We start from the raw sequence: 26495 nt of genomic DNA, 5'->3' as shown, positions 1-26495 counted from the left end.
TGATCCACTGTGATTTTCGGGGGGTGTTAAAGAACCTTGTTTTGTCATATTACCAGACTTGATTTTCTGGTCCCTTCTCCTTTCGGTAGCCTCTGTCAGAAGGAAAGTCAAGGGCTCAAGGCTGTTGTCAGATTCTTTTGTCCCATGGGGTGTTCCCTTGATGTAGTAGTCTCCCCCTTTTCCTATGGATGTGTCCTCCTGAGAGCTGAGCTGGAGTGATGGTTATCTCTCTTCTGGCTTTAGCCACCCAGCAAGTCTACCAGGCTCCAGGCTGGTACTGGGGTTGTCTGCATGGAGTCCTGTGTTGTGTACCATTTGTGGGTCTCTCAGCCATGGATACCAGCACCTGTCCCTGTGGAGGTGTCAGCGGGGTGAAATGGACTCTGAGAGTTCTTAGGTTTGGTGATTTAATGCACTATTTTTGTGCTGGTTGACTCCCCGTCAGGAGGTGGTACTTTCCAGAGAGCATCAGCTGTGGTAGTATGGGGAGGAACAAACAGTGGATGGGGACTGTAGAACTCCCAAGAGTATATGCCTTTTGTCTAGAGTTCCCAAGGCGGGTAGGGAAAGACCACTGGGTGGGGACAGGGCTAGGTGTGTCTGAGCTCAGGCTCTTCTTGGGCGTGTTCAGGAAGAGCTGTGCGAAAAGGGGGTGAGGTTTCCAGGTCAATGGAGTTACGCTTCTAGGAGGATTATGGCTGCCTCTGCTGAGTCATGCAGATTGTCAGGGAAGTGGGGGAAAGCAGGCAGTCACAGGTCTCACCAAACTCCCATGCAATCCGAGGGGCCTGTGTCACTCCCACCATGCCCCTGCCAACAACACCAAGTCTGTTTCCAGGCAGTGGGCAAGCAGGACTGAGAACTTGTTCCAGCTACCCATTTCCCAGCTGCTAAAGCAAATATGGCTTTCCTTCTTCACCCGCCTGTGGAGTCTGCCCACCAGATTCATGCCCTTCCCTGAATTCTGGGAAGCAGACTTTTCCAGGAGACTTCTCCATCAGTTCAAAATGTTACAAAATTCAGCTGGCGATTCCGTTTCCCTGTGGCCTTTCCCCGGTGCCTCTGGCCGCCCTCCCGAAGGACCCCTGTGAGGACAGGCAGAAATGGTTTATTAGGGAACCCAGCAAGCTCACAGGGCTTTCCCTGCTGCTTTCTCTACCCCTGTATTTTGCTCAGCTCTCTCAGTTGACTCAGTTCCAGGTAAGGTCAGAATTTTCTCCCGTAACCTAGACCTTCAGGTTCCATAGTGGGGGTGTGTGTTTGAGGGATCTCTCTTTCCCACTTCCACAGTTTGGGTACTAACAGTATTTGGGGTGTCTCCTGGGTCCTGCAGGAGCAATCCACTTCCTTCAGAGGGTCTGTGGGTTCTCTCGCCTTTCCTGATTTATTCCTGCAGTCATTCTGGAGCAAAACATCATGATGTGAGGCTCCACAGGCTGCTCTGTCCATCGGAGTTGGAGCTGTAATCTCGTCCTGCCTCCTGTCTGCCATGATCTGCCCATCCCCCTAAACATTTTAAATAATCATGTTTCTTGTTAAGTTTTAAGGGCTCTTTTTATGTTATACATATTAGCCCTGAGTTATATTTATCTCCCTTCCTTCTACATGCCTTTTATTTACATGTAGAAAGACTTTTTCCATCCTGAGATTATAAAAACAGTATTATTTTCCTTTTCCTTTACCACATTTAGACACTTGATCTACTGGAATATGGCGTGTTTTCGTTTATGGTATGAGGGAGAGAATAAGTTTAATTTTTCCCAGAAGTTCTCTGGTGTCCCAGTAGCATTTGTGGACTAGTCTATTTTCTTTTTTTTTCACTGACTGGAAATACCACATCATCCTCTAAATGATGTGACCTACAGTAAAATTTATCTTAATTGACCTCCACTTAACATACTGAATGGGTTAATTGATAGTCTCTATTCTCTCTGTAAAACATACTGATGGAAGATCACAGTAAGCTTAATGTTTACTACTAATAGGCTACCTAGTACTATACTAGTATGATTCTGTTTCTTGCTTGTGGTTTTAGATCACTGATACTCAGATTTGATCATTCTGCAAACTTAATGTGAACTCAGCTTGCCATTGTGTATTAATTTAATTTATGTAAAGCAGTGAAATATGAAAGGAAGGAAAGGTGGTGTTTTGGAGAAAGCTAAATTAGGTGCTTTAGAAAGAAAAAATGAGTCACCAAAAATTTTGTGGCTAGTAAGGACATTGTATACAGTTTATTTAAATATTATAACATATATAGATCTAAGTTCTAGGAGCAGGGAATGAAATATGGATATAAAGGATTACTTTTCTCCTATAGAAAAACTTGTAGAGTTCAGCAACAAAAACAAATGGTTGAATTTGAGTGCAGTTTGGTATATGAGAGGAAGTTTATTTTCTGAATTATAGACCTTTAAAAATGTATTCTCTTGTGAAACATTTTAATGATGTAACTGTTGTAGTCCATTTGTGCTACTGTAACAAAATACCTGAGAATTGGTAATTTATAAAGAACAGAAATTTATTTCTCTGAGTTCTGGAAGCTGAGAATTCTAAGATCCAGGTACTGGCAGGTTTGGTATCTGGTAAGGATTCAGTCTTTGCTTCCAAGATGATGCCTTGAACATTGCATTCTCCAGAAGGGAGGCATAATATGCCCTCACATGACAGAAGGCAGAGGGGGAAAAAGAGACAAACTCCCTCTTTCGGTCCCTTCTCTAAGGTTACTTATTCCCAGTCACCAGTGTGGAGCCCTAATGACTAGAGGTCCTAACTTCTAGTAACATCACTTTGGTGATTAGGTTTTAACTCAGCTTTTGGGGAGGATACAACATTCAAACCCTAGCAGCAACTCATAGCTTTACATTATAAGTACATAGACCCAATTAAAATTTGTTAACAAAAACGTAGATTCGTAGTAGGCTAAATGTAGTGTTTTCATACTGCAGACTGTTGTCTCTTTTGAACATGATGTGGTATTTCTAACTAGTAAGTTAAAAATACTGATCTTTAACTCTAAAATAAAGAGAATGAAAACTAGATTACTGCATTGTATTAGTTTTCTGTCATTATACGACAACTTCAAAACTTAGTGACTTGAAACAATAACCATTTATCGTATCAGTTTCTGTGGTCAGAAATCAGGGAGTAGTTCAGGTGGGTGGTCTGGTTCATGATTTTTTCATGAGTTTATAGCCAAAATGATAGCCAGGGCTGCAGTCATCCGAAGCCTTGACTAGGGCTAAAGCATACATTTTCGAAATGATTAACTCATGGAATGCTTATTGTTGGCAAGAGCGGTCATTTCCTCCCCATGTGGGTCTGTTCATGGGGCTACCTTAAGCGTATTCATAGCATGGTAGCTAGCCTCCCTCAGAATGTGCGATCCGAGAGAGAGTGAGGTAGAAAGTGTAGTCTTTTATGACCTAGTTCTTGAAGTCACATACCATCTGTCACATCTATGTATTTTTGTTAAAAGTTAATCAGTAGGACAGTTCACACTCAAAGGAAAAGGAATTAGACTCCAACTCTTAAAAAGGAGAGAAACCACCACACTGCAGATATTTATTTTGTGTGTGTGTGGATCAGTGAAGAGGAAGAGATTAATGTATAATGTTTGGTCTTCTTTTTAGGACACTGCCTTAGGAAAACCACGAGAGGTGTTTCGACTTCCTACAGATTTGACAGCATGTGACAACCGTCTTTGTGCATCTATCCATTTCACATCTTCTACCTGGGTTACCTTGTCGGATGGAACTGGAAGATTATATGTCATTGGAACAGGTGAACGTGGAAATAGTGCTTCTGAAAAATGGGAGGTGAGAGTTTGTTTGAGACTTATGCAAAGTCCAGAAAGTATATGTAAATTACACCCGACTTATTTTAAAATGACACTTTTCAAGGATGGTTTACATGTCATCTGTTGTTTGATATATAATGTTTTGGATCTCTTTTTAACTAAATTATAAAATGTATATTTTTCACAAACTGTTACATTAACCATTCCTGTTTTGATCTGGAGTCAGTGCAGTTGTCAAGAATTGCATTCATTTTTCAGCAGTTATTTTATATGCGTAGAGTACTTCACTAAGCGTTGACATTGCCTCTTCCTTTTTGAAGAGATGTTTTTCTCCTCTACCATTATGTTAGATTTGCTGGGATGTTTACATTGGTCAAATAGTGGTCAAATTACCAGAATATTCTCTATTTAGAAAAATATATGATATAAATATATAGTTACATGCCAATTTCCAAGACAACATTTTTACTTTAATTTAAAAATTTAGATATAAATCTAAAGGGTAGGTTGGGGTTTTAATAGTAATAAATAAGGAATTAATTTCTTTAGAACTACAGTTTTTAAAAGTAGAAGAAAATGATGCCAAGCAGATAATCAAAAGATTTAGTTTACTGCTTCAGCTCCTTTGAGTTATGCTAATAAGTGTATTGTAATATTGCTACTGTCTGAATCTCAGCAGGTAGCCTTTAGTTCTGGGTAAAGAGATGCGAGCTTAATATATTTATATCTTATAAAATAATTTCATCTGACCAACAGATGCCTGCAAAGACCAGGCTTTAGTTACTTGAAAAAAACCAGGGAGGTCTTAGAACCAAATAGTTTACCTACCTTACTAAGTTATACTAAAGGTTATACTACCAAATTATAGTACGTTCAAAATACACAGTAAATAACCAGAACAGCAGTAGCCTATTTACAAGAGCCTGTTGCATTCACAGTTTCAAATATTCATTGGATACTGTGACAATTTCTGTTTTGGCCTTTAGTAACAACTTTAATTTTTCTGAAAAACAGAAGTAATGTGGTATGTAGCACAGCTACCTGAAACAGTTGGAAGGTATTTTGAGAATAATGGACAGGAGAGATAGAGTGGGAATTTATATGGTATTGAGCTGTATGGATTCTGTAGATTTTGAACAAGACAAACCTACTTGGCTCACTTTCATCTTAAAAATAATACCACACATTATTTTATATGAACTTATACTTCTTTTGGTTTTGTTTTGTATATCCCCTTGGCATGTATTAGGACTTCAATAATATCTTTTAAATAAATTAAAAACTTAAATATACCTGTGGCTTCTTTAGTGTATACTGCCCTAATGAGATAAGCTCCCTTAGCAGATGTTTTCAGCTGATAATAGTTTTGACTAAGTACTGGTAGGAGAGGGAGGAGACTTGGGCATTAATGGAGGTGGGAGGGATACTGTGTTATATTAGTCACTTTTAAGAAACAATTTAGGAGGGTTTTAGAACTTTAGGGTAATTAGTGTAAAAGAGAAGAAGCTGAAAGTGGAAGTGATTATGGAGCATGGTAAGGGGAAAGGGGGCCAAGGGTAGTAGTGGCGATTACTGAAGTTTAAAAAGAGAAATTAAAGGAGACAGCTTGCTTTCCAAATGTATTGCCTCTAATACCATGGAAGTGCTGTGTATCTGCGGTATCACAATTTAGATGCTGAGCTTGTTCAGAAAACTAGAAACATCAGCCTAACAATTTTTAAAAGTATGCCATCTACTCTTTTGGTTTCATTCCAGTTCCTTTCACTCATACTAGAAAGAAAAAAAGAAACAATAAACTAGCTACTTGTTCCTGCCAAAACTTGTCATTTTCTGTTCTTCCCTTTTGTTTCCACTGTTCCCCAAACAAAAGCAAAACCCAATCAACCAATAAAAACCTGCCTTCATCTGTCATCTCTGTTTTGAGTATTTAAGGATTTTTTTTTTAAGTTTTTGCTTTTTCAGTTTATGGAAATCTTAAGAACGGATTCTGAAGGCCTACTACTTGAATGATTTTGGCAGATGTTCAAATACATAGGGAAGTTGATGACATTAAAGCACACTTTTCTTTGTAAGTTTTCAAGTAGGAGTTGATATGTGGGGATTCCAGGTATAGGGTTTTTTGTTTTTGTTTTTGTTTTTTAAACCACCTTTTTTTTCAGTTAGGCTTTTTCTCAACTGTCCATATTTTATTTGGAAATCTTGTTTAGGAAGCAGCCTTAAAACGTTCTTTATTTTGTATTTACTCTTAAAAATATAATAGTAGTTGAGATCTTGTGTTTGTGGTATAAGAAAGAATTTGATAAGATTTTGTGTGTTTCTGTATGATGCTTAGGTAAGATTTTGTGTGTTTTTATATGATGCTTTTTTGCTTTTCAAAAAACACTTTAGGATTATATTTTAAATAGAGTTTATTAACTTATTCTTAAATGCCAATAGGCTTTTTTGTTTTTGAGAAGAAACATGTTTTTGGTGATTTATTCTTCAATGTTTTTGACTCTTGCCTTTGTAAACTTCTAGAGAATAAACAAACAGGAAAAAAGCGTACACACATGCACACTCATATACAGTATCTGGAAACTAAGAGGAAGCAAGGTAGCCAAGACTAATGATCAGTTTTTTCTTACACAAATAAATATTTTCTTAAAAGTTCTGTCCTCAGGGAACATTATCTAAACTCGCAGTCTTTATGTAAAGGCCTTTCTCTTTTTAAATTTCTTGTAATAAATAGTGTCCAGAGTAACTGTTGAATCACCAGAAACTTATGTATTCCCTCTGTGCTATCTGTGTTCATGTAATTATGTACACATTTTTGTGTGTCTAATTTTGTTTTGTAGATTATGTTTAATGAAGAACTTGGGGATCCTTTTATCATAATTCACAGTATCTCATTGCTAAATGCTGAAGAACATTCTATAGCTACCCTACTTCTTCGAATAGAGAAAGAGGAATTGGATATGAAAGGAAGTGGTTTCTATGTTTCTCTGGAGTGGGTCACTATCAGTAAGAAAAATAAAGGTAAAACAAAATCTGAATCTCTCTCTACTAGTTGCCATTATTTAGTAGATTTTGAAACGCAGAACTGTCCCTGTAAATGCTGTTTGCTTTTTCTTGGGCATTGTGTTACAATTCTGGCACCTGCCACCACTGGTGGAATGAATATGTATAGGTAGTTTTTTCCTCAGGTATATTTTATAGAAAAAAAATACAGTGTGCTTCCACAGCCAATTATGCGTTTTATATAAAAGAAGACATTGTTATATAAGTTTTGAATAATTTAACAGGTATATTTTTAATATATACAAAAATATATGCATATATATGTGTGATACACAAAAATTTATACCTAAAACTAAATGTAAGTTAATAAATTATAGTATAATTTAAATATAAATAAATATAAATACTTACTTGGAAATGAATGTCTTTATTTCATTAAATTACAAGTATGATTTCTTTTAAATCTAATTGAACTTCGTCATTTGTTTCTACATTTAAGAAAACTGTTACTAGGCCGGGCGCGGTGGCTCACGCCTGTAATCCCAGCACTTTGGGAGGCCGAGGCAGGCAGATCACAAGGTCAGGAGATCGAGACCACAGTGAAACCCCGTCTCTACTAAAAATACAAAAAATTAGCGGGGCGTAGTGGTGGGCGCCTATAGCCCCAGCTACTCAGGAGGCTGAGGCAGGACAATGGCGTGAACCCGGGAGGCGGAGCTTGCAGTGAGCCGAGATCGCGCCACTGCACTCCAGCCTGGGCGACAGCGCAAGACTCCGTCTCAAAAAAAAAAAAAAAAAGAAAACTGTTACTGTGCTCCCATGTTTAGAATAGTCCTGAATCTTGGTCTGTTTGAAGCTGTCTGTCAAGCTTCTAACTTGACTTTAAAGATTACAATCTCATGAATTAATTAGGATTTTTTTTAGTGGTATTAGGAAAGCTCTTTGTCTTTGCTTAGTTCCTACTGACTCATTGAATGTTTTCTTTTTAATCGTAGTTGAGTACTGAGAGTGCTTGTTTCCATAATGACTCTATGCTCTTTTTCTCAGTAGTTTTTATTAGCTGACTCATTTATGAGTAAGTTAATATAAATTAAATTATCACTCATCACTATAGAAAAATATTTCTTTACCATAGCTACTAGTTTGCAATTCAATAAAGACATTAGCAGTTGTTTCCTAAGAGGGTTTTGCCTTTTATTCTAAAACAAACAACTGTCTGTCTGTCTATCTATCTATCTAATAGATATCTCAAAATAGTTTATAAATAAACTGAATAAGTCTCCTAGATTTATTCTTTGAAGTATTCAATATAATTTATTAGTTCTTTTTGGTGTTGTAGTTTTATCTCTGGAGGAACACAGTAACTTTAAACTTTAAATTAGATATTAGAAAACTTTTTTGAAGTCCCAGTTGGTAACCATAAGATCTATGTCACAGCTATCCGAGTATGCTGACACAGGGCAAAAGCAGCCATAGACAATATATAAATGAATGAGTATAGCTGTGTTCCAATCATACTTTATGGACATTGAAATTTGAATTTTATTTTTTTTGACATATATTTAAATATTCTTTAAATATTACCATTTTAACAATTTAAAAATATAAAATTCATGCTTAGCTCACAGGCCATACAAAAGTAGACCTAGATTCAGCTTTGACTCAAGGGTCCTAGTTTGCAGAACCCCTGCTTTAGATAATGGAAACCTTAATTTTTTTAAGGTATATAATTCAGAATCTTACAGGAGACACTGTCATGCATATTCCTCCTCCTTTCTCCAAGACACTTGCTTCTGTAACATCTTTTTCTCAGTCTGTGGTAACTCATCAAATTGCCTCAGAACATAGCAGTACTCTGCTCCAGCTCTATCTTCTCCATCCCCTTTGTCTTCATTTCTTTGCCTCAACTGGACAGATACATTGAGACTAACCTTTTTTCTCCCAAGATTGTAGTTGTAGAATCATTAATTCTCTTTATTGTTCCCTTTATCTTTCTTTTATATCTTGTTCCTTCTCTCCCAGACTATTACTAATATGATTTTTTTCTTTTTCTTTTTCTTTTTAATTAACAGAACTGTGTTTTTGTAAACTATTTTGAATGAAACATTTCATAAATTATATTTATGGTCACATAAGTTTGAAAATGTGGGCATAAAATAACTCCATTACACATTAAGCATATTAAAGTTGCTAAAAATTGTGAGTAAAAATTTTAGGCTAGATGCAGAGGCTCATACCTGTAATCTCAGCACTTTGGGAGGTCAAAGCAGGCGGATCACTTGAGCCCAGGAGTTTGAGACCAGTCTGGGCAACATAGTGAGGCCCTGTCTGTACAAAAATTAGAAAAACATTAGCTTGGCATGGTGGTGTGCACCTATAGTCCCAGCTACTCTGGATGCTGAGGTGGGAGGATTGCTTGAGCCTGGGAGTTTGAGGCTACAGTGAGCTGTGATCGTGCCACTGCATTTTAGCTTGGGCAACAGAGCAAGGCCCTGTCTCAAACAAACAAAAAAATTTATGCTTAATTTTAACCTAGCATTTCTCCGCATATTTAACCATGGAATCCAGTTTTTTAGAATTCCTATTCCTTTCTGTCCCATGCATGTTGGGAAAGGCCACCCTAGAAATATGTAATGTCTGTGTTTGGATCTTTAAAGTCAAGTAGGACTTTTGGCCCTGCATGTATCTATAGGGGAAGTGTAGGAGTTTTGTTAATTCATTAAATTACAAGCCTGTCCTTAAATATGTGTGAATTGAATGTGTGAATGTAGGTGAGGATTTTGAGTAAAAACAATGAGATATTTTAGAACAGATGGTATTATTATGTAAAAACTCATAATAATATGACATTGAGTTGTGATTTTTGACTACTCAGTATGAAGCCTACAAGTACAACCCACTTTAAAGAGTAACAGTATAGGTAAAAGTATGGAGTCAGCTAAAATATTTGAGTACTTTTTAAAGCAAAAAATTACTGTCTTTATAGGAAAATAAATTCAATTTGTCAGAAACTTTTGGAATACAGTTAATTGTTTATATCTTAAAAGTAGCACTAATTTATGTTTAATTATAAGCATATAGATAAATGTCTTGAGTGGGTAAAATTATTTCTGCTATAAATTTATTTCATTGTTAAAATGCCCCTTATCAGGAGTTAGAGCAGGCAGAAAAATAGTCCACACTGCATGTTTTCCCTTGTCCTCAATTTGTGACTTTTCAGAAGATGCTTATCACATACCTGCTGAGAAGGCAGACAGGCTTTAGTCAAGGACTGGTAGGTCATACAGAAGCTGTTATTCCAAGTAAGCCAGTCATGTTGGAGTTCTGGGGCACTGCTGTCTAATAGAGATTTCTCCAAGATGGACATGTCTTATATGTGTACCATTCACTGCAGTAACTACTAGCCATGTGTAGCTGTTGAGCAATTAAAATGTGGCTACTGTGACTGAGGAATTTAAATTTTGCTTAATTTTAAGTAGCCACTTGTGGCCAGTGACTACCACATTAGACAGGACAATCAGGAATAAATTTCACCAGACCCAGCATTTTAAAATAGGGACTTATTTACAGAAAATTAGGTTGTAAATTGTTTACCTTATGAAAAGACTCTTAATAGTATACCTTTTAATAGTACATTAAAAGTATTTAATTATAATTAAAATCAATATTTAAGTATCAGAATATTTTGATAATAGTTTTTATTTGTAATGTTTTGTTCTAAAATACTTTTTCTTACAGATAAGAAAAAATATGAAATTATTAAGCGTGATATTCTCTGTGGAAAGTCAGTGCCACATTATGCTGCTATTGAGCCCGATGGAAATGGTCTAATGATTGTATCCTACAAGTCTTTCACATTTGTTCAGGCTGGTCAAGATCTTGAAGAAAATATGGATGAAGACATGTCAGAGAAAATCAAAGGTAATTTTTATTCTTAAAAGTGCTTGTTTGTATTTGCGTAAACATATATTTGTCTTTTGTTTTCCCAGTTAATAGTTCTACGTGGGCAAGATAAATGCATAATTTTTTCTTTATTTTCTCATATATTTTCCAGAAGTCTTTTGGAAGGTATACCACCGTAATAGTGTGAATGAACTGGTTTAATTTGATCATTTTGTTATTACCAAAATGTTTTTTTAAAAAATCGTTTATTAACTTTCTTGATTAGATGCTTAATAAATAATTATCAAATAAATAAATAATGTCTATTTGCTATTAGTATTGATGGTATTAATAGTGTAATATTGAAGATACTAATTTTTAAAAATAAATTAAGCTAACCTACCTGTTCTTACCTTTTATACTAAACTGAAAGTAAGTTCCTTGAGGGCAGAATCACATAATTTTATCAATGTTGAATGAATGCATAAAGGTTATGTTTTAGCATGAAAAGACTGGCCAGACACAGTGGCTCACGCCTGTAATCCCAGCACTTTGGGAGGCCTAGGCGGGCGGATCACAAGGTCGGGAGATCGAGACCATTCTGGCTAACAAGATGAAACCGCATCTCTACTAAAAATACAAAAAAAAAATTTGGGCACGGTCCCAGGCAACTGTAGTGCCAGCTACTTGGGAGGCTGAGGCAGGAGAATCGCTTGAACCCAGGAGGCAGAGGTTGCCGTGAGCCGAGATTGTGCCACTGCACTCCAGCTTGGGCGACAGTGAGACTCTGTCTCAAAAAAAAAAAAAAAAGATAAGACTAACAAGAAACTTCAGAAGAAATTTGTATTTGTAAATAAAGAACAGACACTCTTTTAAAACTATTCAAGAGAACATTCCTCTGTAATAATTACTGTTCATATTTCTGATGTTCATAGCCAGAGAATAGTATATTTTACTTAACAGAGATTTTTACAATATTTAATAATTATACATATTTTTCTTTGAATCTACCTTTTTTGTTAAACAAGTTAATTATTTTAAAAAATTGGTTTTATCTTTTTATTTGTAAGTGAAATCACGTTGATTAAGAAAGTAAGGAAATAAAAGAATGGCTACTCCATAAGCAGAGCAACCTAGGTTTACTCTTTTTGGATGCCTTAAAAAATGAATTATTTGAAAAATATTTGAGAATATTAATGTAGTGTATAATTGAAAAATATTTTCCACAGAGTTTATAAATATATGCACCTCTGAATACAAATCTTGAACTTAGTAGGCCTTTAGACTTTTAACACCTTCGTTTCCTCATATGGGATTCGTTTTTTGTTAGATTATCTCTAAGATCCTTTCCTGAATAAATGTTACTATTCTGTCTAATTAGGATGCTAACCTCATCTAAAGCTTAGCCAGAATAGCTGTTTATTTCTCTAGATCATGTGTCTTTAGAATTCCTTTGGTAAGCAATTGTGAGGGAGTAGAATGAATGCCTTAATCTTTGGATCCATTCTGCCCAGATAACTTGGACCATGTAGTTCCAAGAGAGATTGAAGCCTAAGTGGGACACATGTGTTTAAATTACTACCATAGGTATTGTTTTTCTTGATAACATCTCATGCTATATCTTGACTTCCCCCCAAATTCATTGTTTATTTTGTCATAGGATTTTCACAGTAATAAAGGAAAAGTGTTGTAATTTTTAAAAATTATAGGTAGTTTGGTCATTGATTGGCATGTGTAATACTTTCTGAATATTAATATATATACTGGTTTCCTTTCTGTTAACTTCAGGAAGGCTGGTACTATCTATTGGCTGTTTGGCATTTTAATAATATGTTTTTAAAGACCTAAAACACAATCTCTAAAGGCATAGAAAGGTACTCAAAGAAACCAATAATTGAGAAAATTATTTCGGTGTTTGTATACATTCAACAATGTATACAGTGGGGAGGTGATTAAAAAATTGTGACTTTCCCTTTAGTCTACATCCATGGCCTTTAATTAATTAATACATTTTTAAAATTTCAACTTTTATTTTAGATTCAGGGAGTACATGTGAATGTTGTTTTACCTGGGTGTATTTGCATGGTGCTGAGATTTGGGGTACGATTGATCCTGTCACCCAGGTACTGAGCATAGTACCCAACAGTTATTTTTTCAACCCTTTCTAGCCCCTCTAGTAGTCCGTAGTGTGTGTTGTTGCCATCTTTATGTCCATGAGTACCCAGTGTTTAGCTCACACTTATAAGTGAGATCATGTGGTGTTTGGTTTTCTGTTCCTGCACTAATCTGCATAGGATTATGGCAACTTGCTATATTCATGTTTCTGCAAAGGACATGATTTTGTTCTTTTACCTGGCTGTGTAGTATTCCATGGTGTATATGTGCCACATTGTTTTTTTCAGTCTGCTGTTGATGGCCACCTATGTTGATTCCATGTCTTTACTGTGGTGAATAGTGCTGTGATGAACATACAAACCCATGTGTCTTTTTGGCAAAAAAATTACTTATTTATTTATATATATACACACCCAGTGTTGAGATTACAGGGTTGAACTGTAGTTCTGTTTTAAGTTCTTTGAGAGATCTTCAAACTGCTTTCCACAGGGGCTGAATTAATTGACATTCCCACCAATAGTGTATCAGCATTCTCTTTTCTCCACAGCCTTATCAGCATGTGTTGTTTTTTGACTTTTTATTAATAACCATTCTGACTGGTGTGAGATTATACTATCCCTGTAGTTTTGATAGTGCTGATGATTAGTGATGAGTATTTTTGCATGTTGGCCATTTGTATGTCTTGTTTTGCGAAGTACTGTTCATGTCTTTTGCCTATTTTTTAATGGAGTTATTTGTTCTTTGCTTGTTCAGTTGTTTAAGTTCCTTATAGAGCCTTGATATTAGACTTTTGTTGGGTGCATAGTTGCAAATATTTTCTCTGATTCTATAATTTGTTTACTCATAGTTTCTTTTTCTGTGGAGGAAGTCTTTCATTTAATGAGGTACCATTTGTCAGTTTTTTTGCTGTTGAAATTACTTTTGAGTACTTAGTCATAATTCATTTTCAAGGCCAGTGTCCACAATGGTGTTTCCTAGGTTTTCTTCTAAGATTCTTGCAGTCTGAGGTCTTACATTTAAATCTTCAGTTCTTCTTGAGTTAATTTTTGTATATGGTGAGAGGTAGGGAACCAGTTTCATTTTTCTGCATATGGCTAGCCAGCTATCCCAGCACCCTTATTGAATAGGGACTCCTTTCCCTATTGCTTGTTTTTGCTGCCTTTATCAAAGATTATCAGATGAGTATAGGTGTGTGGCTTTATTTCTTGGTCCACTGGTCTGTGTATCTGTTTTTGTACCCTTTTTGGTTATTGTAGCCCTGTAGTATACTCCGAGGTCAGTTAACGTGATGCCTCTGGATTTGTTCTTTTTGCTTAGGATGGCTTTGGCTATTTGGGCTCTTTTTTGGATCCATATGAATTTTAGAATAGTTTTTTCTAGTTCTGTGAAATAATATTGGCAGTTTGATAGGAATAGCATTTAATCTGTAGACTGTTTTGAGCAGTATGGACATTTTAACGATATTGATTCTTCCAACCCATTAACTTGGAATGTTTTTCCAGTTATCTGTGTCATCTGTTATTTCTTTCAGCAGTGCTTTGTAATTCTCCTTGCAGAGATCTTTCACCTCCTTGTTAGATGAATTCCTAGGTATTTTATTATTATGATTATGATTATGATTATTGGCAGCTACAGTAAATGGGATTGTGTTCTTGATTTGGCTCTCAGCTTGAACATTATTGGTTTGTAGAAATGCTACTGGTTTTCACACATTGATTTTGTATTCTGAAACTTTACTGAAGCCATTTGTCAGTTCAGGAGGCTTTTGGTGGAATCTTTAGGATTTTCTAGGTATAGAATTATATCATCTGCAAAGTTTGACTTTTCCTAATTGGATACCTTTTATTTATTTCTTTTGCCTGATTGCTCTGGTTAGTACTTCCAGGACTATGTTGAATAAGAGCTGTTGAGAGTAGGCATCCTTGTTTTGTTTCAGTTATCAAGAGGAATGCTTCGTTTTCGCCTCTTCAGTATGATGTTGGCTGTGAGTTTGTCGTAGGTGGCTCTTGTTATTTTGAAGTATGTTTTTTTGATGCCTAGTTTCTTGAGGATTTGTAAAATGAAGGGATGTGGAATTTTATTGAACACTTATTCTTCATCTATTGAGGTATTCCTATGATTTTCGTTTTTAATTCTGTTTATGTAGTGAATCACATTTATTGATTTGCATATGTTAAACTAACCTTGCATCCCCAGGAAGGAAGCCTACTTGATCATAGTCAATTAAGTTTTTGATGTGCTGTTGGATTCAGCTTGCTAGTATTTTGATGAACATTTTTGCATCTGTGTTCATCAGGGATAGTGACCTGTAATTTTTATTTGTGTGTGTGTCTTTGCCTGGTTTTGGTATCAAGGTAATGCTGCCTTCATAGAGTGAGTTGGGGAGGAGTTTTTCCTCCTCGATTTTTTTGGAATAGTTTCAGTAGAATTGGTACCGGCTTTTCCTTGTATGTCTAGTAGAATTTGGATGTGAATCCATCTGCCCAGGGCTTTCTTTGGTTGATAGATTTTTTATGACTGATTGAATTTTGGAACTTGATATTGGTCTGCTCAAGGTTTCAGTTTCTTTCTGATTCAATCTTGGGAGATTGTTTTCTAGGAATTTATCCATTTTCTCTGAATTTTCTAGTTTGGGTAATACAGGGGTTCATAATAGTCTCTGGATTTTTTTTGTATTTCTGTGGAATTGGTTGTAATTACCTTTTCATTTCTGACTGTGTTTATTTGCATCTTCTCTTTGTTAATCTAGCTAACAGCCTATTGATCTTGTTTATCCTTTCAAAAAAAAAAACAACTTTTGGTCTCATGGATTCTTTGTTTGGATATTTGGGTCTCAATTTCATTCCATTCTGCTTTGATTTTAGTTATTTCTTTTCTTTTGCTAGTTTTGGTGTTAATTTGGTTTTTTTCTTGTTCTTCTGGGTGTGATATTAGATCATTAATTTGAGATTTTTCTAACTTTTTGAGGTAGATACATAGCACTTTCCTCTTAACACTGCTTTTGCTGCATCCCAGATAATTTCCATGATATTGTGTGATTTTAGAGAGATCTTCTTTTTATTATTCCACTCTGATCTTAGAGTATGATTGGTATGATTTCATTTTTTATAATTTATTGAGACTTGCTTTATGGCTGAGCGTATGAGTGATCTTGGAGTATGTTCTGTGTGCAGATGAGTAGGATTTATATTCTGTGGTTGATGGGTGGGGTCTTCTGTAGATGTCTGTTAGATCAAGTGTCAAATTTAAGTCCATAATTTTTCTTCAGTTTTCTACCTTGATGATCTGTGGGATGCTGTGAGTGGTATGTTGAAGTTCCCCACTATTGTCTTGTGGCTAAGTCTTTCCATAGGTCTAGAAGTACTTGTTTTATGTATCTGGGTGCTCCAATGTTGAGCACCCAGATATTTGGGATAGTTCAGTCTTCTCATTGAATTAAACCCTTTATTATTATGTAATGCCCTTTATCCTTTTTTACCTTTGTTGGTTTAAAGTATGTTTTATCTGATGTAAGAACAGCGACCCCTGCCCTTTTTGTTTGCCATTTGCATAGCAGGTTTTTCTCCAGCCCTTTACTTTGAACCTGTGAGTGTCATTATGTGTCTGATGAGTCTCTTGTAAAATGCAGGTGGGCCTTTTTTTTTTTTTAACTCCAACTTTCCACTCTGTGCCTTTCAAGCGGGATGTTTTGATCATTTACATTTAAGGTTAATATTCTTATGTGAAGTTTTGATTCTATCATGAAGTTGTTACTGGTTGCTTCGTAGTTTCTATCGTGCAGTTGCTTTACAGGGACTGTGACTCTGTCCTTGTGTTGTTGTGGTAGCAGATATTGTTCTTCTGTTTCCCTGTTTAGAACTTCCTTAAAGATCTCTTGTTAAGGCTGGTGTAGTGGTAACTAATTCTCTTAGCGCTTGCTTGCCTGGAAAAGATTTTGTTTCTCTTTCACTCATGAAGCTTAGTTTAGTGGGTATGAAATTCTTGGTTGGAATTTCTTTAAAAATTCTGCAAATAGGCCCTCAATCTCTCCTAGCTTGTGAGGTTTCTGCTGAGAAGTCTGCTGTTAGCCTAATGGGGTTCCCTTGTTTGTAATCTCTTTTCTCTAGGTGACTTTAAGGTTTTTTCTTTAGTGTTGACCTTGGACAGTCTCGTGCTATATGCCTTGGTGATCTTCATTTTGTATAGTATTTCTCAGGTGTTCTCTTGATTTCTTATACCTGGATGTCTACCTCTCTAGCAGGATTAGGGAAATTTTCTGAATTATTCCCTCAAATATGTTTTTCAGTTTGTTTAGTGTTTCTTCTCTGGAATGCCAGTAGTTCATAGGTTTGGTTACTTTACATAATTTCATATTTCTAAGAGACTTTGTTCATTTTTTAAAATTCTTTTTTTCTTTATTTTTGTCTAGCTAGGCTAGTTTGAAAGACTGGCCTTCAAGTTCTGAAATTCTTTCTTCTGCTTGGTCCAATCTGTTGATAAAGCTTTCAACTGTATTTGGAAATTCCATAAGTGAGTTTTTCAATTCCAGAAGTTTGTATTGATTTATTTTAAAGATGTTTATCTCTTCCTTCATTTCTTGGATTGCTTTGGAAGTTTCTTTGTATTGATTTTCAACCTTGTCTTAGATCTTGTTGAGCTTCCTTGCAATCCATGCTTTGAATTCTTTGTCTCTTATTTCTGAGTTTCTATTTTGGTTAAGGACCATTTCTAGAGAGCTAGTGATATTTTGTGTTGTGTCACTACATTCAGATTTTTTTATGGTGCCACAATTCTTGCACAGGTTTCTTTCTTTTTTTTTTTTTTTTAATTTTTTTGTATTATACTTTAAGTTCTGGGATACATGTGCAGAACGTGCAGGTTTGTTATATAGGTATACACCTGCCATGGTAATTTGCTGCACTCATCAACCCGTCATCGACATTAGGTATTTCTCGTAATGCTATCCCTCCCCTAGCCCTCCACATGCCGACAACACTGGTGTGTGATGTTCCCCTCCCTGTGTCCATGTGTTCTCATTGTTCAATTCCCACTTAGAGTGAGAACATGCGGTATTTGGTTTTCTGGTTTCTTATCTAGAGATCTTGGCACTTCTAATTTTTATAATATTTTTGTGCAGGTAGGATTCTTTTTTCTTTCTTTCCTTATTTTATATATATATATATGTGTGTGTGTGTGTGTGTGTATATATATATATTTTTTTCTTTCTTTCTCTTTCCTTCTCTTGGGGGTGTGACTGTAGAGAATGCTGAGTAGGGTCTTTGGGCTTTCCTTCCATAGCCCTATGCACTTGTGTTGGCAGGTTGTATATTGGGCTATGCAGTTTAACCTACAAACCGGTAGATGGTGCTTATTAGTAACAGCCAATTGCAGCCAGTGCAGCTGGGTATATACTTAATCCTTGTTTACTAGGAGAACTTTCTGTTTCCTCAGGCAATGGGCTGATTCTTGGATTGCACAGTTGTCTGAGCTCCCTGCTCAGCCCTGGGGATTGGGTGCCAAGATGGGCAGGGTGAGACTGGGCAGATCTGCCTACAGATCCCCCTGTGGCAGGTGTGGGCACCAGCGCTGAGGGAGAATCTACCTGGCAGCCACTAAATGCCCACAGGCGTGCCTAAGAAACACCCCCAGCCCCACGTTCTCTGGACAGGGTTCGGGAGATGGCATGAACTCCTAATTTAGGAGAGCTACAGGTGCCTGGAGCTCTGCCTGGGCAGGGAGCAGAGAGGGCCACTCTGTATGAAAATCTCTGCACAGGAAATGTAGGTTAACTCAGGCTGTTGAAACAGGCAAACAGGTGCTTTGAATGCCTGAAGGTCTGCCTGAGTGTGAAGCAGAGAGGGCCCCCCTACACCAGATCTACGCATAGGAAACGTGGGGCAGTTCAGGCTGCCAGTCTGGGCAAGGAGGTGCTTTGAATGCCTGGAGGTCTGCTTAGATGTGGAGTGGAGAGGGCCCTGCTGCACTGTGATGTATGCACAGGAAGGGTTGGGGTAGTATGGCCTTTAATTTATACTAAAAGTGCATGCGATTTTGCACATCCTTCCATTCCCATGATCTGGCAGAAGCTATCCATTGAGATATTATTATGTAACCACTTTGCTAGCTTTTCTGGGTAACATATTTTGTGTTCTTTTGAACTAAGGAGTCACTCTGTGTGTGTGTGTGTGTTTAAGGGAAGGAGTGAAAGAGGGATGAAGGGAGGGAGAGAGGGAAGAAATGAGGATAAAGGATTGCTATCATTAGTATTTTATGAGTGCTTTATCTCCTCAAGCATTAGGTGAGTCTGGAAGGGGAAATTTTCATGTTAATTACTACAAATCTGTGAGTGAAAATTCCTCAAAGAGATCTGTGCATATTTGTTTATAATTACATTTTGTGAGATAATCACTAGTAAATATACTAAAATTCTTTTAGATAGGTTTTATGAGTGTGTATGTTTTCTCTAATTTCTTATCACATGATGCATTTTTCTTTTCCCAATAGAACCTCTGTATTACTGGCAACAGACTGAAGATGATTTGACAGTAACGATAAGGCTTCCAGAGGACAGTACTAAGGAGGACATTCAAGTACAGTTTTTGCCTGATCACATCAACATTGTACTGAAGGATCACCAGTTTTTAGAAGGAAAACTCTATTCATCCATTGATCATGAAAGCAGTACATGGATAATTAAAGAGAGTAATAGGTATTTTTATAATTTTAATATTCTATTATCTTTTTTTCTTTTTACTCTTTCCACAGTGGATACATCAGAGATTAATACAATAGTTCTGCCTGTATTACTGGTTACTTTTCTTAAGATACATTAAAAATAGAATTACTGTGTCAAAGAGCATGTTTCTAGTTGAAGTTAAAGATAATAGCATAATTATCACTTGGAGAATATGGTAGTGCTTTGTTTTACCAGCTCTGGATACAATAATAATCATAGTTGAAAATGGCTATTTATTTTAAATTGCACTTTTTCAAACTTTTTAATAGAAATAATTTTTTTAACTTTAATTTGCTGGCTTGATAATGTATTTCCATTCTTTAAAATTTAAAATATACAAAAGGATATAGAGTGAGAAGTCTACCTCCAACACAAGCCTATGGGTCACCCATCCTCCCACTCACAATCAGTGTTGATACATTTTGCATACATTCAAGCACCAGACATACATTTTTCTTTTCTTTAAGGAAAACTACTTTTGGCAGCTAGCTGCAGTGGCTCATGCCTCTAATCTCAACGTTTGGGATGCTGAGGTAGGAGGATTGCTTGAGGCCAGGAGTTTGTGACCAGAGTAGGCAAAAAGAGAAAATCCTGTGTCTAACAACAGCAAAAAGGTTTTTAACACATACTTTACGCACTTATACATCTTGGTTTTGTTCACTTGCAATGATAAATCTTAGGGATCTTTCCATAATGAATATATAAAAATTATTAAATTCTCTTTTATGACATGGTATTTTATTCTATCAACTGCACCATCATTTTAGACAATTAATCCTCTATTGTGTTAATTTAGGTTGTTTTCAATAATGTCTGTGTATATACATATTATTTCACATGTGTAGAAGTATATATGAAGGATAAATTTCTAAAAGCGGAATAATTAATATTTCTTTGTAAATTGTAATTTTTTCTTATGTAAATTCTCCATTTACATTTCTTTTATGAATTGTGTGTTCAGTACACAAAGCCATAAAAGAAATACGTAAGTGGTCAGGCACAGTGGCTCATGCCTGTAATCCCAGCACTTTAGGAGGCTGAGGCGGGTGGATTGCCTGAGGTCAGGAGTTCGAGACCAGCCTGACTAACATGGTGAAACCCCGTCTCTACTAAAAACAGAAAAATTAGCTGAGCGTGGTAGCGGGTGCCTGTGATCCCAACTACTTCAGAGGCTGAGACAGGAGAATTGCTTGAGCCCGGGAGGCAGAGGTTACTGAGACCGGGCCATTGCTCTCCATCCTGGGCAATAAGAGAGAAACTCCGTCTCCAAAAAAAAGAAATACATAAGTTAAACTTCATCAAAACAGGCATTTTCTGCATGGCAAAATTAAAAATTTTTGTTCTTCTAAAGATATCATTAAGAAAACTAAAAGGTAAGCCATGGACTGGGAAAAAATATTCACAGTACTCATCTTAAACAAAGGGCTTTCATTCTTAGTGTATAAGGAAGCCTTACAAATTCATAATAAAAAGAAGCCAATTTTTTTAAATGGTCAAATTATTTGAATAGACCTGTCACAATAGAAGATATGTGAACAGCTTGAACAGCTAGTATGCCTATCAAAAGGTAATTATCATTAGACATTAGGAAAATTAAAACTAGAGTGAGACACCAATACGTGACTAAAACTTTGAAGACTGACAGTATCAAACGTTGGCAAGGATGTGGGGCACCAGCAACTCATTCGTGTCTGGTGCAAGTGTAAAATAATAATACAATCACTTTGGCAGACTGTTTAGTAGTTTCTTATCAAGTTAAACATATGCTGATTTTTAATCTAACAATTCTACTCCTTGATGTTTAACCGAAATAAATGAATGTAAATAATTTTTTGTTTTTTCTGAGACAGGGTGTCACCCTGTTGCCCAGGTTGGAGTGCAGTGGCACAGTCACTTAGCTAATTTTTGTGATTTTTTGTAGAGATGGGGTTTTGCCATGTTGCTCAGACTGGTCTCAAACTCCTGACCTCAAGGGATCTGCCTGCCTCGACCTCCCAAAGCGCTAGGATTGCAGGTGTGAGCCACCATGCCCATCTGAAAATATATATTAAAAAACAAAACAAAGCCAAAACAAATTTGCAAACATATATTCAGAGCAGGCATACTTACAAAAGCCAGAAACTGGAAACATCTCTAGTGTTACTGAAAAGGTGAATGGATAAGTACGTGTGGTATATTCATACAATGAAATGCTACTCTGTCATAAAGTGCTAGCAATAAATAAAAAGCAATATGAATGAATTAAAAACATGTGAGTGAAAGAAGCCAAAGACAAAAAATCGTACTGTATGATTCCACATATGGAGTTCTAGAACTGGCAAAACTAATCTATGGTGATACAAATCAAAACACTTGTTATCTATAGGGTGTAGGGAGATTGACTGGAGAAAGGTCACGGGAACTGCCTGTATGGTGGAAATAATTCAGTATCCTCATTGGATTACAAAGGTGTATGCATTTGTCAAACTCAGTAAATTCTACACTTAAAATCTGTAAATTTTATTTATAAATTATACCTGAATTAAGGGAGCAAAACTATCTTTTTAAAAAAGACAAAGTTAAGTGTCTTATAAAACTATAATCCTTTGCCCCCCACTACTGTGCCATTTTGCAAATCTATTATTCCAGGCAATTTATTCCCCAATTATTTGGATTAATAAAATTATTTTCTTTTAATTTAAATCAAGTCTTAGTAATTATTAAATTCAGTGATGGATTAATGAATAGAGTTAGGCAGTTAATTTTTTAAATCGTCAGATTTGGTCAGAAATGAGAAATGGTTGATTTAAAATATGACCTAAATCTTGTGCTTGAAGTTGATGTTACATAGAGGATAACTTAGGTGTTTTTACACAAAGTATAGTTCTTAATTAGTAGTATATGATCCATGTGAATCTGATACAAGTCTCAATCATGAGCATCTAAGACAAATATATCTAGCTCATAGAAAGTTTGGAGTTGTAAAAGCAGGTATCTTACATTTCATTAATGAAGACATATGGTGATTTTGTTACACTTTTTAATACATCAAAAATAATTGCTTGAAAGGTTCTTTTAAAAGTATTTTGTATCTCCACATACTCTATTTAATTATGTTTATGTGTATGTGAGTCACATTTACAAATTGGCAAACCAACTAGAACGTATTGTTAAATGTAAGTCATCACACGGTAACCCAGCAAAGGTCTAGGGGAATAGCTTGACTTCATGTAAGTAGTTCAGCATTCAGTGCATCAACATAGATCAGTATTATTTTTCCATTAAATTTGAGGTGTTTGATTATTATTTTGTGTTTAAAAAAGATAATTACAACGTGGTGTAGGTGGTATCGTTGGTTTAAAAACGCACGATTTTCTGTACTTGAGTAAATTATTCGTACCTCTCATTTTCAAAAGTTACTGTTGTCTCACTTTTTAACTAATCTGTAATTTATTATGTTTGGCATTGTGTGGGCTTTTTTTGCTTGGATGGTAGCATACAATACTAGTTTTAAAACATATAAATGCAGTCTTACAAGAAGGGTACACTGATTAGCTGTGCAAATTAGTGATGGTTTGGAAATTATAATAGATTGTATCAACTCTTTCAGACCTCTAGGTAGCAACTAGTTCACTGGGTAAATGTTCTTTAATAGTTATTTATATATATTTTTTCACTACTGCAGAATAGTGCAGTAGTGAATAACATGGACCTAGAGCCAGACTGCTTAAATAGCTTGTGACCTTGGCAAGTTGCTTAACCTCAATACTTTTTTTTCTTTCTTGTAAAATGGTGATGATAAAAATATTTCCAGTACTTTATTTGGTGGTTGTAACCAGTGAGTTAAAACATGTAAAGTGCTTAAGACAGCACCTGACATATAGGTAAGTATAAGCTATTGTCATTATTACTATTACTATCATCATCATCATCATCATCATCATCATTATCAAGATTACCTTTATCCTGAGAAAATGTAACTAAATCTCGGGACCGGGCACGGTGGCTCACACCTGTAATCCAGCACTTTGGGAGACCAAGGCAGGCAGCTCTCTTGAGGCCAGGAGTTCAAGACCAGCCTGGTCAACATGGCAAAACCCTGTCTCTACTAAAAATACAAAAATTAGCCAGGTGGGCATGATGGCGTGGCCTGTAATCCCAGCTACTTGGGAGGCTGAGGCACAAGAGTCACTTGAACCCGGAAGTCGGAGGTTGCAGTAAGAGAGATTGTGCCACTGCACTCCAGCCTGGGCAAGAGAGTGAGACTCTGTCTCAAAAAAGAGAAAAAAATGTAACTAAATTTGGGCTTTTATTGTGGTAGTAATTTTCAGTGCTAATGATAAGTACTCATATTATTATTTTGTATAGTCTCTTAAAATAGGTAGTTTCAGAAAAATGTTAAATACTGTAATTCATAAGGCAGTGATTATAACAGTCTTGAAAAAGAACGGCAGGTAAGTTTGCATGTCCTATTTGATAATTATAATAGTTATTATTGTATTCTTGCAGTTGTGTTCCAGGGCATGAGCTAATATGGTACATGTGTATGAAAGATGGCACATGGAAAAGGTTGCTTTGTTGTGGAATAGCTATCACCACTCCCCTTTTCTGTTATAGCAGTGGGTGCTCCCAAAGCATCTTACTTGGGTTTTCCTTCCTATTCCAGAGGAACATGGGCCAACTTACTTCTCCTCCTATGTCCACAGTCTGCCTTGACTCTGCTCTCTTTCCCTTTCCTGCTGCATCAGTCCTTGATCTCAGGGTTCCCTGACAGGCCATTTTTAGTACATTTGGAATTATTTAATTGTTTACATGTACAGAATTAGATTTGAAATAAGTTAATAGAGAACACATTAACATCTTTTTTCCCTGTATTACCAAAGTTAATTTTTTTCCTTATTTCTACTTTTCAGTTATTTAGCATCTGTATTTTAAAATCAAGATTTGCATTCATTTAATCTGCTTGATCTTTAGGTTAATAATCATATATTATGGTTCTTAGTTTGTGAAAATAAAGTTAATTATTGGCTCCAGACACAAAGAAGTATCCTTTAGTTACAGGCCTTTTCCTCTTTGCTTACATGCCCACATCCCCGACCATTCCCCAGATGTCTTACAGATCCATACTTCTTGTATTTCTATTAAGTTCAGGAACATACTGCACACCAGTACTTTCTGGATGACCTCACTCTTTCCAGCCAGTTCTCTCTTCAGGCCATTTGATGTACCATTTCCAGTGGTACTTTCTTTGTTTATTAAATCTGGACTATTCGCCATTGGATTATAGGTTTTCCATCACATGCAAAATTTAAATGAGCAAGATTTTTGGTAAACCATCCTGTGGACACCAGAGGGTTCTTTCTATAGAAGATAGAAACAAACAGTATTTGTTACTGATTGTATAGTTTGTATAATTGCTTAATGTAACTTTACTTTTCTCATTTAAACTTCTAGCTTGGAGATTTCCTTGATTAAGAAGAATGAAGGACTGACCTGGCCAGAGCTAGTAGTTGGAGATAAACAAGGGGAACTTATAAGAGATTCAGCCCAGTGTGCTGCAATTGCTGAACGTTTGATGCATTTGACCTCTGAAGAACTGGTAAGTAGTTGGAATACTAGTGTGACTTTCCAAAGGTCCAAAAATATGTTGTGTGAAGATTATGCCATGCTTTTCAAACATTATTTTGCTTTTCCTAATGTAAAAGATACATATCAGATACTACTGATCTGAGTGATGTTTGAATATGGCTGAAGTTCTAATATTTATTTCTTACACTATGTAAATACATACATGTATGTGTGGTCATGCTATATAGAGAGTTTGCCTGCATCTGTGTATGTGTGTGTATGTATTGTGCGCGCTCTCTCTCTCTCTACATGTATTCTTTAGAAGAATCAACTGACCAGTGCTGGTAGGACAAAAATTATGTTAAAATTTATTTACCAGGAATCTACTTATCACGAAAATTTTTGAGGTGATTTTAGAATTTTGCAAGGATATATGTATCATATATAGTAATTTTTTCTTTGTAACGTAATTAATTGTGATGATTACAGTGACACCACAATACTTAATCATGAGGTTGAATATGTTCCCACTCTGATGACGTGTATGATCATGTTAAGAATGTGAACAAATACAGCAGTACATCAGAATTTTAAATTGTATGTCCATTTTCTAACAATGATATCAGCATATGAAAGATGTCTGGTTTATTGCCATCTTGAATTATAGAGATGAGGAAGACTGTACAAAGTATTGTTTATACTATAATGTTAATCGCATCCTAAGATAGAAAAAAAGGTTTAGAATATTGAAAGTGAATGTCTCTATCAAAAGGAAACATGGCCAGATAGAGAAACCAAGTTTCATGTTTGCCAGTAGTAATTGAAAATTTCAGGAATCACTGAAACTCATATGTAGGACTTCAAAACTTTGATTTCATAGCCCTGTGTACAACAAACCATACAGGCTGCATTGCCTTATATTCACTCATTAAGCAAGTATTATTGTGTTAGGCTCTGGGAATATAATAGCAGTGACAGTATTGGAGATGTGTTTTAAGATTGTAGATAATTGCAGTTAACTACTTTTTAAACTTGATGGTTTCAATTGAATATTAGTGTTTATGAGAAAGTTATTTATGCCTGAACACCAGTGTGTTTGTTACATTTTGAAAAGACAAACATACAATCTTATCTGCAGCTGAAGGCAGTTTTGTTTTTCAAATATTCATACTTGCCTTACTGCAGTGGTTAGAATGTCTGCTCCACAGCTATATAGAACTCTCAAATGGTAAAAGCAGACATTCTTGCCTTATTTGTGATCTTGGGGAAAATAATTGACTATTTTATCATTAAGAAGGATAGATTCTTTGTATTACATTGAAAAAACTTTCTTCTGTTTGTAGTGTGCTGAGAGTTTTTATCATGAATGATTATAGAATTTTCTGCATTGGTGGGATAAGCCCTTCTTGGTCAGGTTTTTTGTTTTGTGTTGTGTTGTTT

The 26495-nt window shown here is 35.9% G+C and overlaps 1 protein-coding gene across 3 annotated transcripts in view; it reads left to right on the top strand.

The window, feature by feature from the left end:
- The window catches only part of NUDCD1 (NudC domain containing 1), a 94780-nt gene that overhangs the window by 33522 nt on the left and 34763 nt on the right, over window positions 1–26495 (top strand). For all 3 annotated transcript variants that reach the window (XM_025393624.1, XM_025393626.1, XM_025393625.1), the window contains 5 exons: window positions 3633–3818; window positions 6634–6814; window positions 10535–10717; window positions 19277–19481; window positions 24942–25086. In XM_025393624.1, the coding sequence (XP_025249409.1) occupies window positions 3633–3818; window positions 6634–6814; window positions 10535–10717; window positions 19277–19481; window positions 24942–25086 (900 nt within the window). The remainder of the gene's footprint in view (window positions 1–3632; window positions 3819–6633; window positions 6815–10534; window positions 10718–19276; window positions 19482–24941; window positions 25087–26495) is intronic.

This window comes from Theropithecus gelada, chromosome 8 (genome assembly GCF_003255815.1).
Source record: "Theropithecus gelada isolate Dixy chromosome 8, Tgel_1.0, whole genome shotgun sequence".
NCBI classification, from domain to species: Eukaryota; Metazoa; Chordata; class Mammalia; order Primates; family Cercopithecidae; genus Theropithecus; species Theropithecus gelada.
The sequence above is the reverse complement of the archived record's forward strand: the minus strand, read 5'-3'. Positions and strand labels throughout refer to the sequence as shown.